The 15,372-nt window shown below is 40.3% G+C and overlaps 1 protein-coding gene across 5 annotated transcripts in view; it reads right to left on the bottom strand.

Moving 5' to 3' along the window:
• wdr31 (WD repeat domain 31) overlaps positions 1 to 15,372 on the bottom strand; it is a 44,637-nt gene that overhangs the window by 7,814 nt on the left and 21,451 nt on the right. For 3 of the 5 annotated variants that reach the window (XM_043719859.1, XM_043719860.1, XM_043719861.1), the window contains 6 exons: positions 14,286 to 14,415; positions 13,800 to 13,874; positions 11,566 to 11,710; positions 10,536 to 10,636; positions 7,066 to 7,133; positions 2,687 to 2,828 (listed from right to left, as the gene is read on the bottom strand). In XM_043719859.1, coding sequence (XP_043575794.1) covers positions 2,687 to 2,828; positions 7,066 to 7,133; positions 10,536 to 10,636; positions 11,566 to 11,710; positions 13,800 to 13,874; positions 14,286 to 14,415 — 661 coding nt within the window. The remainder of the gene's footprint in view (positions 1 to 2,686; positions 2,829 to 7,065; positions 7,134 to 10,535; positions 10,637 to 11,565; positions 11,711 to 13,799; positions 13,875 to 14,285; positions 14,416 to 15,372) is intronic. The other 2 variants (XM_043719862.1, XM_043719863.1) reach the window with 2 other exon arrangements.

The following is a 15,372-nucleotide window of genomic DNA, read 5'->3' as shown; positions in this document are numbered from 1 at the left end:
TAGGGGATCCAGTAACACCATCGAATGTCAAGTATGGTGGTTAGATTGCCTCTTACTGGAGACGGTCATTTCCTGGCATTTTACGACATTAAGGGGCATTCCTGATGAAGGGCCTTTGCCCGAAACGTCAATTTTCCTGCTCCTCGAATGCTGCCTGACCTGCTGTGCTTTTCCAGCACCACTCTAGTCTAGACTCTGGTTTCCAGCATCTGCAGTCCTTGTTTTTACCCATTTTACAACATTAACGTTACTTGATCAGGATTGAGGACAAACAAGTCCTTTGGGCCTGATAGCCTACATCCTCGGTTATTACCCGAAGTGGTGGCAGAGATAGCAGATCCACTGGTTACAATATTTCAAAATTCTCTGGATATGGGAGAAATTCCAGTGGATTAGAAAAATGCTAATATAATGCCCTTATTCAAAAAGGGAAGGCAATAGGTGGGAAATTACAGACAAGTTAATTTAACATCTGTTGGGAAAGTGTCAAAGAAGCAATATCAGGACATTTGGAAAGTCAAAACACTACCCATCAGAGTCAGCATGGTTTTACAAAGGGTAAAGCATGTTTGGCTAATTTGATAGAGTTCTTTGAAGACATAACAAGCAAAGTGGGTAATAAGGATCCTGTAGTAGTAACATATCTGGACTTCAGGTAGGCATTTGATAAGGTGCCGTATGAAAGGTTAATTCACAATATGGGACTAGAGTAATTTATTAGCTTGGATAGGTGACTGGCTTTTGGACAGAAGACAGAGAGATGGGATAAATGTTTCTTTTCTGGATGGTGAGTAGTAGCTAGTGGGGTGCCATAGGGTTTGGTCCTTGGGTCCTAGCTATTTACAATCTACATTAATAACTTGGATACAGGGATAAAAAGGCTTTATAGTCAAATTTGTGGATGACACAAAAATAGGCAGAATGGTAAATTGCAATGAGGAAATAAGAGCCTTACAAATGGATTTAGGTAGGTTAGAAAAGTGGGCCAAAATGTGGCAGATGGAGCCAAATGTGGATAACTGAGTGGTCATGCATTTTGATTGGAAAAATGGGAAGGCAACCTATTATTTTAATGGGGAGAAGACTTTGGGTGCTCTGATACAGAGGGATTTGGGTGTCCTCATTCATGTGTCACAGAAAACTAGCATGCAAGTACAGCAGATAATAAAGAAAGCGGATGGAATGGTGGCTTTTATAGCTAATGGTATAGAATATAAAAGGTAAGGAAGTATTATTGCAACAAAGGCATTGGTGAGACCGCATCCGGAGTGTTGTGCACAATTTCGGTCCCCTTATTTGAGGTGAGCTGTAGTGGCATTGGAGGCAATTCAGAGGAGGTTCACTAAATTGATCCCAAAGATGAGGGTTTATTGTATGAAGAGAGATTAAACAGTTTAGGCCTATAATGTCTGGAGTTTAGAAGAAGGGAATCAAATTGAGGTATTCAAGATGATAAAAGATAGGGATAAAATAGACATGGAACATATGCTTCCTCTTATGGGGCATTCTAGGACGAGATGTCATAGTCTTAAGGGGCAGCAAATTTAAAACACAGTTGAGAAACGACTTCTCCCAAAGTGTTGTGAATCTGTGGAATTTGTTACTGCGAAGTGCAGTGGATGCTCGGATGGTGAGTAAATTTAAAGGAGGAGTTAGACAGATTTTTAATTAGTATGGGTTGAAGGGTTATGGGGAGAAGGCAGGAAAATTGGGGTGAGGAGGATATCAGCCATGATCAAACGGTGGAGCTGACTCGATGGGCCGAATGGCTAATTTCTGCTCCTATATCTTATGAACTTATGATATTAAATTACAAGGTTGCAGTTCCTGACCAAACTCATGCTGTACAGTCAGCTAATAGCTCAAAAGGTTCTAGCTGTACCATAATTGATATTATTTACAGTCTTACTCTCTCTCAGTGCTAGTGATGGAGTAAGGTCACATTTGGTCAACTCTTCATTATTGTCAATGTGAACCTGGATGTTACACTATAGATTTTAGTTGGTCTTAAGGTTGTTGATGAGTTGTGGCCACGTGTGGTGTTAAGGTGGTTATAGTCTTGCCACTCAACTCCCCACCCTGCCTCTAGATAAATGGGCCAGGGCTGAATGGAGCTGGGAAACTGTTTGCTGGGCGGACCACTAACTCCCACTTCTCTCCGATCCTGACCCTGGTAGGATCTAAAAACCTAGCCTCAGATATCTGCATTGTTCTTAAGAATTGGCTAAATATTTTCTTATTCCAACTGCTAATCAATCATGAAGCGTCTTTTCTTCATTTTGCTTTTATTAAACCAATTCCTGTCTTTTCAGTGTCAAAACAGATATAATATTATTCCACCAGTCCCCACACACAGAAATCGCGAGTCTGATATCCAGGTAACAATAAAATTTGAGAGCTAAAGCGATGGAAATTTCCCAGGCATCGCAGATATCCAGTGACCCTGCAGTAGTCACAGGTTTGATTGTCATGCCTGCTGTAGTTCAATAGCCTGTCAATATGCAAAGCTTCAATGTGAAAAGTTAGATGATATAATGTGCAAGGGCAATTAGGGATGGGCAATAATGATGGACAACCAGCGATGCCCATGACTCATGTGAGAATAAAAAAAAAAGTTTTTTTAAAAAAAAAAGTTCTGCCTGACCGCAAACCTTCTTTAAACTGGACTACAATGCTGGTCACATACTGTGGCTTCACAGCCCTCGCCGCTAAAACCATTGCTGCAGGTAATGCAGTATCGCCCATCAGCACTGGCATCACAGTATGTTTGGATGTGCTGTTTTATTGGGAAAGTGTGAGTCACCTGGAGTTCGCGGCTATTCCAGATTCTGTCAAGAGAAAAGACAAGAGTGAGGAAACCATCAGTAAACATTACTGGTTCGTGTGAAACCTTGTTCTTCTAGACTGTTTCAGCTCTCTTAAATCACTTTCATGGAGGTTCCAACTCCCAATTATGTCAATACTTACCTTAATTGAGATCTAACTGCAATCGTATTAACATAACTGCAATTAAGTTTAAACCTGGTCATCCAATAATTTTTAGCTATGGGGTTTATTCTGACACTCTCCAAGGTCTCAACCATGTCTTCAACAATAAAGAATCACACCAGAGATAAATTAAAAGCAAGTTAATTAGACAAAAGCTAAGCAATTAAGTTGCTAAGAGTAATAACTTTACAGGCGGCATCATTTCACCCAACTCTGAGGCAGCAAAAATAATAAAAAGAACTGAGCCAACACTTTGGAAACATTAAAGAGGATGTTTCATGGGAAATTAAAACAGGTTCTTAAAAATTCACGCTGAGCTTTTCATAATTTCAGGACATTCAAACTGTTTGGTGCCTTTTCTGAGGTTTCTACACTGAATGTGCAATCTAGCCAGAATCAGCCTTTCATATCGTTAAAAATTATGACTTAAATCTCCTGGGTACAAATTTTATAAGAACCACCTTTGGACATTTACAAACTGGTTAAGTTTTATTTACATTTTCTGTATAACCTGTAACTAGCAAACTTATAACACACTGAAACAAGTTTGGCACACAAATCTGAACTGGAGTTGCCTCTTAAAATGGGTTATGTACTGACTGAGTATCATAACTGGATAAACAGACCAAATTTCTGTCAAATTAAACAGCTCCTCTACCTACTGCAACAGAAACAGAAACTACTAAATACAAAGATGACATATAACCAAGTGTTTAAAACCTTTGAAAAACAATATTGTAACATGCACCATTCTGCTTGCAACTACTCCTATAAGACGAGCTGATGTCGTACGTCATGCTCATCTGTCTTGCGCCATCCTCGCACATCCACTATAGCTTATCTCCAATCTCCATCATCCAAAAAAATCTCTTTCTGCTGTCCTCCACAGAGATGTCTTTAAACTTTCAGCTCTGGTCAAGTGGCTTAAATACTGACATTTTTTTCTTCTGGAAGTAACATTTCAGAGCTCTTTCAGTTTCAAGCACCTCATCACTTGCCTTATGATCTGTATATGGATTTTTCAGCATATGCCTGAGCATCTAGATTTCAAAGGCTTCTAGTCTCGCTCACAGATCTTTACTTATTAGTCACATTTCTGAGATGTAAAGGAAATTCAATAGAATGCAACATCTTTTAAGATTTTTCCTTTTATAAGTTTGAATTTTCTTGTTAACACATCCTTCGCCTTCACAAAATTACCACCTCTAATATTTATTCTAAATCCTACAAAACACATCTGCCATCTTCTGTTGTTCATGAATAGACAAACTTGTGTTTCAGTGTGTGACACCAGCCATTTCAATCTTTACTCTAGTGTCCTTGAATATATTCCTTTTAATTAACATTGTTTTTGTCCTTTTGTTGATGATATTTAATCTAACTCTGATATATAAAAGCTTGTAGGACCTTCTCTAATTTCACGTTTAGTATCAGACGTGAGGCATGTTCATACCTCTAATTTTTTTATCCCGGAACTACATCAAGTTCTCTAAATATTTGTTCTGTGTCCAGATTAAGTAATTTTGGTGGCAGTACACAGTCTTCTTGTATTCCTGTCTTCACTTGGAACATACATGGCTGTCTCTCTTCTGGCCTGATGTTCATTATTTGTTCCTAATATAGATTCTAGATAAATCTCACACCTTTACTGTCAATATCACATTTATTAGTGGAAGGAACTGTCAACAATTCTATCTAGCAGCATCTACTCACTGACAAAAGCAAAAAGCTGCAGATGCTGGACATCTGAAATAAATGGAAAAAGTTCTGGAGAAACTCAGTAAGTCTGGTAGCATCTGTGGAGAAAGAGGGAGAGTTAACATTTCAAGTCTGATTTGAAACTTCTTCAGAACTGCTTACTGGAACTCAGTATAGTTTCTGTCAGGGTCACTCAGCTCCTGACTGCATTACAGCTTTGGTCCGAACATGGATAACAGAGCTGAATTCTCGAGGTGAGGTGAAGCGACTGCCCTTTACATCAAGGTCACATGTGACCATGTGTGGCATCAAGGACCCCCAAGCAAAACTGGCTTCAACGGGAATCTGAGGAAAACCCTCTGCTGGTTGGAGTTATACCTGGCACAAAAGATGACTACTGCGGTTGCTGAAGGTAATCATCTCAGCTCCAGGGCATCTCTGCAGGAATTAAACAGTGTTCAAGGCCCAACCATCTTCAGCTGCTTCATCAATGACTTCCTCTCCATTATAAGGTCAGAAGTGGGAATGTTTGCTGATGATTACACAATGTAAGCACTATTCACGATTTCTCAGATACTGAAGCAATCTGTCTACATATGCAGCAAGACCTTGGCAACATCCAGGCTTGTAAGTGGCAAGTAATATTTGTACAAACTAAATGCCAGGCAATGACCATCTCTGACAACAGGGAATCCAACTACTGTCCTTGACATTCAATGGCATCACCATCACTGAGTCCACCATATCAATATTCTAGGGGGTTACCGTTGACTACAAACTGGATTAGACCAGCCTTGCAAATACGATGGCTACAAGAGGAGGTTAAAGCTAGGAACTGTGCAGCAAGAAACTCAATTCCTGTCTCCCATGTCTGTACACATTCTACAAAATTGAAGTCCAGAATGTGATAGAACTCTGTCCACTTGCCTGGATAGATGCAACAACATTCAAGAACTTCAACACCACCCAGAACAATGCAGTCCACTTGACTGGCACCCCATTTACCACTTTAACGTTCAGTCCCATCATCACCGATGCACAATGGCAGCAGTGTATATTGTCTACAAGAAGAATGAACTGCAAAAATGCAACAAGGTTCTTACGACAGCAATTTCCAAACCTATGAAGTACAATTTAAAAATAGACAATTTCTAACTGTCAATTCCTGAAAAACAGAGCCAGGATAGACAGTTAGATCTTGGCACAGTGTAAGATGAAGTCACACATTGTTGCAGTAGTATGTAGCTGCATGCATTTCGGCAGAGACTCCAAAATAGTTCTGTATATTCGTGAACTAACCCACATTCCCTTTCCCAGAAGGGAATAATCTGCATTCTCTGCTCAATTAGTTTCAAAATGATCTGCTTTTTCCCCCGACAAATGGTTAGACATATCTTCAGTTTAGCTTCACCTACCTTTAAGTGCCTTAAGGTTTCTTTGTTACGTACTGGACAGAGTGTTACAAGGGGACGTAAATTTAAGGTGAAGGGTGAAAGGTATAGGGGGGATGTCAGGGGTAGGTTTTTTACCCAGAGAGTGGTGGGGGCATGGAATGCGCTGCCTGTGGGAATGGCAGAGTCAGAATCATTGGTGACCTTTAAGCGGCAATCGGATAGGGACATGGATGGGTGCTTAAGCTAGGACAAATGTTCGGCACAACATCGTGGGCCGAAGGGCCTGTTCTGTGCTGTATTGTTCTATGTTCTACAGATAAATGATCATACTTACTAAGGTTATTCCAACTCCTTAGCAGCATCAGCCTGAAAATCTCCACTGACCTAGATCCTTCATGAGGTTACCAGCACTCAGTACTTCAATGACAAGTTTCAAAATAAAGTAACAAAGTGACATTTAACAAAATTATAAAACTGCTTCACAGATCTTATTATTCAGTGTCCATTCTTTAACCAAATGGCCAGGACTTATGTTAACTGAACTGTAAACCTTGCCACGCAGAAGTTATAATAATGAGTACTCTAAGACAATACTGATGACAAAGGGGACCTGTACAGTTTACAACTAGTTTTCATCAAAGACAGAATATAGCTGACCAGGCTTGAGAAGATAGAATGGAGGAATAAATCAAAATAAAAAGTGCCTGACTTAAAAGAGAACAGTCCTAACCATCTGAAATTCACTCAATGTCATTGGTATAGCATCAGTTAAAGCAACTATTTATTTTGCAATGTTTTAAAGTTATTTAACATTTTGGAAAGTCTAAGTACTGTTATTGATCTTCCTTGAAGTTTGCTATGTTGGAGAAGCATACACAAGTATGCACCTTGAATTTCTAGGTCAATTTACTGTATGCACAAAACATCCATTTAATGACCCTTACTGAATGAGTGAACTAGTTGATGTGGACTACAATTAACTCACCTGATCATCTTGTCCTCTGAGGTCTGAATTACAAGTGATTCTGCAGGAATCCAGCAGATGTGTGTCACCTGGAAAAGAGTTGACTACAATCAATTAATTCATCAATCAAGAAATGTTGCCATGTAACTAAACAACATACCAACAATCAAGAAAGAGTGGGACAGTTATATACAAAGCCACTAATTTAGTTTCAATGCAAAAGAAAAGTCAGATGACCAAATCACCAGTAAAAATCTCACAATCCAGAGTGACTTGAACATTACACTCTTGTATTTGGGACCGGAGTTTAAATCCAGCTGAGACGGACAGAGTCAAGCAACATTCTTTCCTGGTTGTAAAGATTGTATTGAATGGAGTTTTACTCTATGTTGCAGTTGGGGCCAAGGATGTCATCAGGGTCACATTTACATATTTAACAAGCAGCTTGCTGGCTTTTGGCAAGTGTACTTGGGTACATATTATTTAAAATTCATTGAGATGGTAGGTCATCTGTTCCATTTTAACTGGCCCCCTTGCCTGGTTTATGTTGAAATACTTTACTCCCTTACTGTCTTTCGCAAGATAACCAACAATAGACAAACACAAATCTTGAGTATTTGTTGAATCTTCAAAATAAAGCGTATGTTCAAGAAAGTGACACTCTTGTGTTTTAAGAGAGAAATAAAGACAGTGATACTTTTGCCAGGACAAGGAAAGATAAATCATTTTGTAGTTCTGACTTTCTTTTTCGCATCTTCCCATTTAAATAATTATATACATTTTATAATATTCCACAACCAACTAATTGATCTAAGCTTTGCAGTCCTTCCAAATCCAGCCCCCATGAATGGGTGTGGACACTGGAGGAGGTGGTTCCATAAATATCCCCATCCTCAATGATGGAGACCCCAACCCATCAATGCAATATACAAGGTTAAACATTTACAAACAAACAATCTACAGCCAGAAGGGCAAGTGGATCTCAACCTCCTGCAGAGGTCATCAACAAAATAGTTGCCAGGCTACAGCCAAACTGATGCACTCTGTGATATCAAGTAACTGGATAGTCCAAAGACCATATGCCCTTACTATTTGGCAGTAGTTCTGAACTTGCAACTGTGTCAGTGCAGATACCTGACTATGTGGAAAATTGTCTAGCTATATGCAGTACACAGAAAACAGGGCAAATACTCAGTCCATTGGTCTAGTCTTGATCATTAGTAAAGTGATAGAAAATGCTGTCAACAATGCTACCAAGCAGCATATGCTTGGCAATAACCTGCTCACTGGCCCTGGCAGAACCCTAAACTGGGCATCACTCCGTTCCTGACCTCATTACAGGCTTGGTCCAAACATGAAGAAAAGAACTGAATTCCAGAGGAGAGATGAAAATGATAGCCCTTGACATCAAATCAGCATTAGACCAAATGTGATTTCAATAGCAAAACTAAAAGTCAATGGAAATTGGAGGAAAACTCTCCAATGGTTGGAGTCATACCTGGCACAAAGGTAGCTGGTGGACTTTACTGAATTTTAGCCATCTCAGCTTCAGGACACCTCTGTAGGAGCTCCTCAGGATAGTGACCCATGCCCAGCCTTCTTCAGTTGCTTCATCAATGACCCTTCCCTCTATCACAAGGTCAGAAGTGGGTATGATCACTATGACTACACAGATATTGAAGCAGTCCATGTCCAAATGCAGCAGAACCTGGACATTATTCAGGTTTGGGCTGAAACGTGGCAAGTAACATTCACACCACTAAAGTGTCAGGTGATGGCCATCTGCAACCACTGCCTCTGGACATTCAATGGGATTACCATTGCTTTAATCCCCTACTACCAACAGTTTAGGATTTATCACTTACCAGAAACTTTGGGACTTATCACTTATTGAACTGAATAAATACTGTGGCTGTAAGAGTAGGTCAGAGACTAGGAACCCTGCAGTAAGTAACTTACCTCCTGACTGCCCAAAGCCTGTCTATCATCTATAAGGCACAAATCAGTAGTGTGATGGATGTTACAAGATGCTCAGTAGAAATTCACCAAGGCTCCTTAGGCCAAATCTTCTGAACCCATGGCCACAACATCTAGAAGGACAAGTTTAGCAGATTCATGGGAACACAACCATCTGCAAGTAATCCTACAAGTCACTCAACATTCTGACTTGGAACTGTATCACAATTCCTTCAATGTCGCTGGGTCAAAATCCTGGAGCTCCCTCCCTTGCAGCATAGTTGGTCGACTTACACCGTGCTTTAGGAAGGCAGCTCACCCCCATCTTCTCAAAGGCAAGGGAATATATGAACAGCAGGACCATGAGAAGCAACAAGGATCAGAGGGACTTTGGTGTGCATGTACACTGATTTCTTGTGGTGTCAGATCAGGCTGATTAAATGGCTAAGAAGGCATATGGGATACCTGCCTTTTTTACTGAGGCATAGAGTTTAAGAGCAGAGAGGTATGCTGGAACAGTATAAAATGCTGGTGAGGCACAACTAGAGTATTTGTGCAGTTCTGGAATCCACCGGAATCCACATTACAGTAGTGCATGTATGAGTGTCATTACAACATTCAAGAGAACTGACACCATCAGTACTGGATAGTGGTAGCACCAGACAGGATGCAGAGGAGATTTACCAGGCTGTTGCCTAGGCTGGTGAGTTTTGGTTATGAAGAGAGATTGGACAGACTGGGTTATTCTCCTCAGAGCAGAAGAGCTTGAGAGAGGATATGTTTGAGATGTATAAATTTATGAGGAGCATAGATAGAGTCGATAGAAAAAAATGTTTCCCCTTGATGGAGGGAGTGTAGACTTAAGTCGGGGCAGGAGCATGAGAGGGGATGTGAAGAAAAATATTTTCATCCAGAGGGTGGTGGGAATCAGGAACTGACTGCCAGTAAGGGTGGTAGAGGCAGAACACGTCACGACATTCAAGAGGTTTTTAGCTGTGTACTTGCAATGCCCAGGCATACAAGGCAATGGATCATGTGGTGGAAAATGGGATTAGAATAGTTAAGTGGTTGTTTTTGACTGGCGTGGATGCAATGGGCCAAACGGTCTTTTTCTGTGCTGTACACCTCTATATTTCTATTATTCCCAGATTTTCCAACATGTGTTAAAGCTAATTGTGTACTTTGAAGTATATTCCCAGTGGTATACAAGAAATGCAGGAATCAATTTACAAACAGCAAGCTATCACAATCTGATAAATAAGCAATATGATAAATAATGATCGGTTTCTGGTTCTGTGAGGGACAAATGCTCACCCCACAACAGGATGATAAAGAACTCACTTGCTTTTTATCAAAACAGTGCCATACGACCATTACAGTCCAGCCAAGAAGGCAAAAAGAGACAGAGTCTCAGTTTAATACCTCATCTAAAATATTGCATCTTTGAGAGCAGTGCTTCCTCATTACAATACTGCATTACAATATCATCCAAATCATAGCAGAAGAACCAGTGGCCAGCTGCTAATTAGTCCTACCAGATTCCTGGAAATATGGCAGCTTTGTAGACAGTCTCCTGTCTCCACGTCCCAGACACAGATGGAATTGTCCCGCGATCCTGTACATAGTTTCAAACCATCTGAAAAGGGTAATAAGACCACATTATAACAGAAATTCAACTTTCAGGTCAACAAAGTTTGTATCTTTACAGGAACAAAGTCCAGTATAGGCACAATATCTTCTCATCCATGGGTTGACACACACATAGGAAAGAAAAGATACATTTTTTGCCAGAGATATTTACAAATTGGTAAATACAGTACAATGTAGCTTTGCTCACAGACAATAAGGAAACAAAACCTGGCATCCTTTTCTTCCCACTGGCTCTGCTTGGTGCCCAATTGTTAATCCTGCTAATTGTTAATCTCTTCCTCTGTCTCCCTTTCTCTTCTCTTTCGGTCTACGTGCAAGATTTATACATTCCTTATCCTGTTGCCAACTCTTTTTCTTTTAAACACTCTAATTCATTATCATCCTTCAGATAGTTCTCCACTTGTCTTTTCCAGTCTGTTAGACACTTTCTGTTGTTATCTTTCAACTTGCCTCTGACTCTCTTCCTTTCTTCCCCCTTCTTTCTGTTAAAAAAAAGGAAAATGTTCCTTTTTCAATAAATTCATAACTTTACTATGACCTGGCTCAGTGGTTAGCACTGTTGCCTCACAGCACCAGGGTCCCGGGTTCGATTCCCACCTCGGGCAACTGTCTGTGTAGAGTTTGCACTTTCTCCCCGTGTCTGCATGGGTTTCCTCCGGGTGCTCCAGTTTCCTCCCACAGTCCAAACGATATGCAGGTCAGGTGCATTGGCCATGCTGAATTGCCCATTAGTCAGGGGTAAATGTAGGGGAATGGGTCTGGGTGGGTTAGTCTTCAGAGGGTCAGTGTGGACTGGTTGAGCCAAATGGCCTGTTTCTACACTGTAGAGAATCTAATCTAAATTTTTTTTGTGGCAAGATAAAATTACAAAAATTCTAAAATATTACAAAGAAAGACAGCTTCCTGTGTTCATACCTGGGCTCACGGCTAGGCCGGACACCATCAGTTCATGCCCTGTAAACTCCTGTAGTGGTCCAGCTTTATTATACATATCCCACATTAAGGCTGTTTTATCACGTGAAGCACTGAAGATCCTGTTTGACTGAAAGAGGCAGGTTACCTGAAAGAATATAACATGCACAATTCCAGGTTATGGGGACCAGCCACCAGTTTGTTCACATGCAGGTCACTTCAACGTAGGACAGGATGTCTCCCAATCATGGCATCAGGTGAAAATTAAAGAATGCACCAACATTGTCAAATTTTTGCCTCTACTGAGAATCATTCCCAGCCGATAAGAGTGCAGTGGGTACTTGTTCTTGCACTTAATTCAGTCAAGTCACCGCAAGATGATTCTGGGAGTTATCTGATTTTGGGCAATAGTGTAAATCAGTGCTGGAAATGGAAGAGAAAATCAGGGGAGTTGTATGGCTGTTACAGGCTGTGTCTCCTGACTTTCGTCTCTATCTCCCATGGTTATAACTCCTAGTTAAAAGATGTACAATTAAAGACTGAGACAATGTTGGATCTTTGGAATTCTCTATCAAGTAGGTTTAATTATTTGAGACAAATACTGCTGATTTTTGAGCACTTAGAGGAACTTGGAAATTGAGCAAAAAAGTGGAGTTCAGAAAGAATATCAGCCGTGAATGGCCAGGCAGGCTCTCAGGACCAAATGGTTTAATTCTACTCCCATTTCTTTATGATCTTTTTATGATCTGATGTTGCTAATTTTACACGATTGTTCAAGGTCAAAACTTGCTTCTCAGGAGCAGAAACTGAATGTGTGCAGTTATTGGAGTAGCCAGCTCCAGGTCAGCTCACACATTTGGCTGAAACTTTGAGTCTCATTACAAAGACTGAAAGAGCTCAAAATGGCCGATATCCACTGGGAGAAAATTGGACAGATAACAATCAAGTTATGTGTTTGAACAGATAGGATGGGAAAGAGACATTGTGTAGGGAGTGTAGAGTTACATCCTTTGAATACTCTGATTAGATTCCCCTTCCCTTTGTAAGTATTAGACAATTCAGTGGACCAGTGGGGAAAGTCATATAACCGTGCGTATTCAAGGTCAGTTCCTTTACTTGTGACATGAAATACCATGCTTCCAGATAAACCCAGTGTGGGTTTATCTATAATAATTAGAGTCAGAGAGGTCTGCAGCACAAAAATCTGCACTGGTCAAAAACAACCACCTAACTATTCTAATCCAATTTTTCACCACTTGGCCCAAAGCCTAAATATATCTTAAATATTATGAGAGCTTCTGTTTCTAATACCTTTATAGACAGTGAGTTTCAGATTCTTACCACTCTTTTGGTGAAAAGATTTTTCTTCACATTCCCTCTAAACCTCCTGCTTCCTGGTCATAATTTTATATATCTCAATCATGCTCCCCACTTCAGTTTCCTCTGCTCTGAGAAAAACAACCCCAGTCTATCCAATCTCTGTTCATATTTAAAACTTTTCATCCCAGGCAATACCCTGTTAAATCTCGTCTGCACCCTCTCCAGTGCTACCACATCCTTCCTATAATGTGGATTCTAGAACTGCAAACAATATTCTAGCTGTGGCCTAACCAACATTTTATACAATTCCAGCATAACCTCTCAATATTCTTGAACTATACGCTTTGGTTAATAAAGACAAGTAAGTCAGATACCTTCTTAATCACTCCATCAAGCTGTCCTGCAATTTCAAGCATGCACCCTGATCCCTCTGATCCTCAGTGCTTCCTAGGTTAAGACAAATTTTCAGAATCCTATCAAACAGAATCTGAGATATGTATGGTAAAGGGTTTTAAAGTGATTTATGATCTTTATGAGAAGTGTTTTAGCATGTGCCTATTCAAATCTCTGGATCTCAGTACCTTGATCCTAAACACAGCAACTATGGTGGGAGTGGGATTAGCTGAGTGGTACTCTGACACAGGTTTGGCAGGCTGAAAGTGCTCCTCTATGCTGTTACCAGCCAATGAATTTTGGCAGAGTGGCCTCAGAGATGAAAGATAAGATTAGAGCATTGTGCAATCAATCTAATGCAGGGATAACTTCCATCTTTTGCGCATAATCAGACATTAAAACCTAGTCCTCAGAGAATAAAGAATTAGCATGCTCCACACCCACAGTCAATGGCATGCCTCCATTTCTTCCTGCCTTTCATGAATAGTAACTATTCTATCAGGTGGTTTATTAATCATTCTTACCTTGGTCACATCACGTTCATGGCCCATGAATTTCTGCTGCACACAACCAGATTTCCAGTCATATATGACCACTGTCTATAGGGCAGTAAAATGGGTACACCTTAGTAACAGATTGCACACATTACTACTGAATTCAATGAAAGCCCAAACATTTTTACATATATGCATATACGCAAACATAAACACTTTGTTATCATAACACTGATTGCATTTAGAAATGAGCAAGATGGAACTTAAATGAATACTGAATACTAAGGCACAGGGTACTGCTGTCTCCAATTTAAAGCCTGTACCAACCTTCTGCATAAAGGAAGCTAGAGTAAGGCATTATACTGTGAATATAGTTAGATAATAGGTTTAACGTATGTGTGTGTGCACGCACTTGCATGTATATATTTAAATGTCACAAAACCAATATGCATTCACATAAATTCCTGTTCATAAACATGCCCTCCTATTCCACCATTCTAAGGATGGAAATCTTACCTTGTCCTTTCCTCCAGACACACAGGTATCAGATGTAAGAGAGGCTAATGATGTCACAGCATCATTATGTGCAGGACTGTATTGTTGAACCACTTGAGTGACAGAACTGTGACCTGCATCGCCGTCAATCCTTAAAAAGTATAACATAGTTCAAGCACAATGTATAGCTCAATCTGAGAATGCCAGTGTACGCAACATTGTCTGGAATATATTCTATACCTCCTTGGCAGATTACAAAGTATTTCAAGCACAAATAGCTCAAGCTGTGGAGGTCTAGGTAGTAAATTAATTAATACACTACCATTTTACCTCAGTGTTCTGTGCTTCACCCTGAATGGAATAAGAATCTGCTGGCTGTAAGGGTATCAAATGAAATACATAATTTGCACTTTTAGTGCACTGTTCAGGGTCTGAAGATGTTCTATTATATTTTAGAAGTAATGTAATCGCTTACGAACATAGAACATAGAACAATACAGCACAGAACAGGCCCTTCAGCCCAAGATGTTGTGCCGACCACTGATCCTCATGTATGCACTCTCAGATTTCTGTGACCATATGTATGTCGAGGAGTCTCTTAAATGTCCCCAATGACCCTGCCTCCACAACTGCTGCTGGCAACGCATTCCATACTCTCACAACTCTCTGTGTAACGAACCCACCTCTGACATCCCCTCTATACTTTCCTCCAACCAGCTTAAAACTATGACCCCTCGTATTAGTCATTTCTGCCCTGGGAAATAGTCTCTGGCTATCGACTCTATCTCTGCCTCTCATTACCTTGTATACCTCAATTAGGTCCCCTCTTCTCCTCCTTTTCTCCAATGAGAAAAGTCCAAGCTCATTCAACCTCTCCTTATAAGATAATCCCTCCAGTCCAGGCAGCATCCTGGTAAACCTCCTCTGAACCCCCTCCAAAGCATCCACATCTTTCTTATAATAGGACAACCAGAACTGGACGCAGTATTCCAAGTGCGGTCTAACCAAAGTTTTATAGAGCTGCAACAAGATCTCACGACTCTTAAACTCAATCCCCCTGTTAATGAAAGCCAAAACACCATATGCTTTCTTAACAACCCTGTCCACT

This window comes from Chiloscyllium plagiosum, chromosome 30 (genome assembly GCF_004010195.1).
Source record: "Chiloscyllium plagiosum isolate BGI_BamShark_2017 chromosome 30, ASM401019v2, whole genome shotgun sequence".
NCBI classification, from domain to species: Eukaryota; Metazoa; Chordata; class Chondrichthyes; order Orectolobiformes; family Hemiscylliidae; genus Chiloscyllium; species Chiloscyllium plagiosum.
Note: the sequence above shows the minus strand (reverse complement) of the source record. Positions and strands in the feature narration are given on the sequence as shown.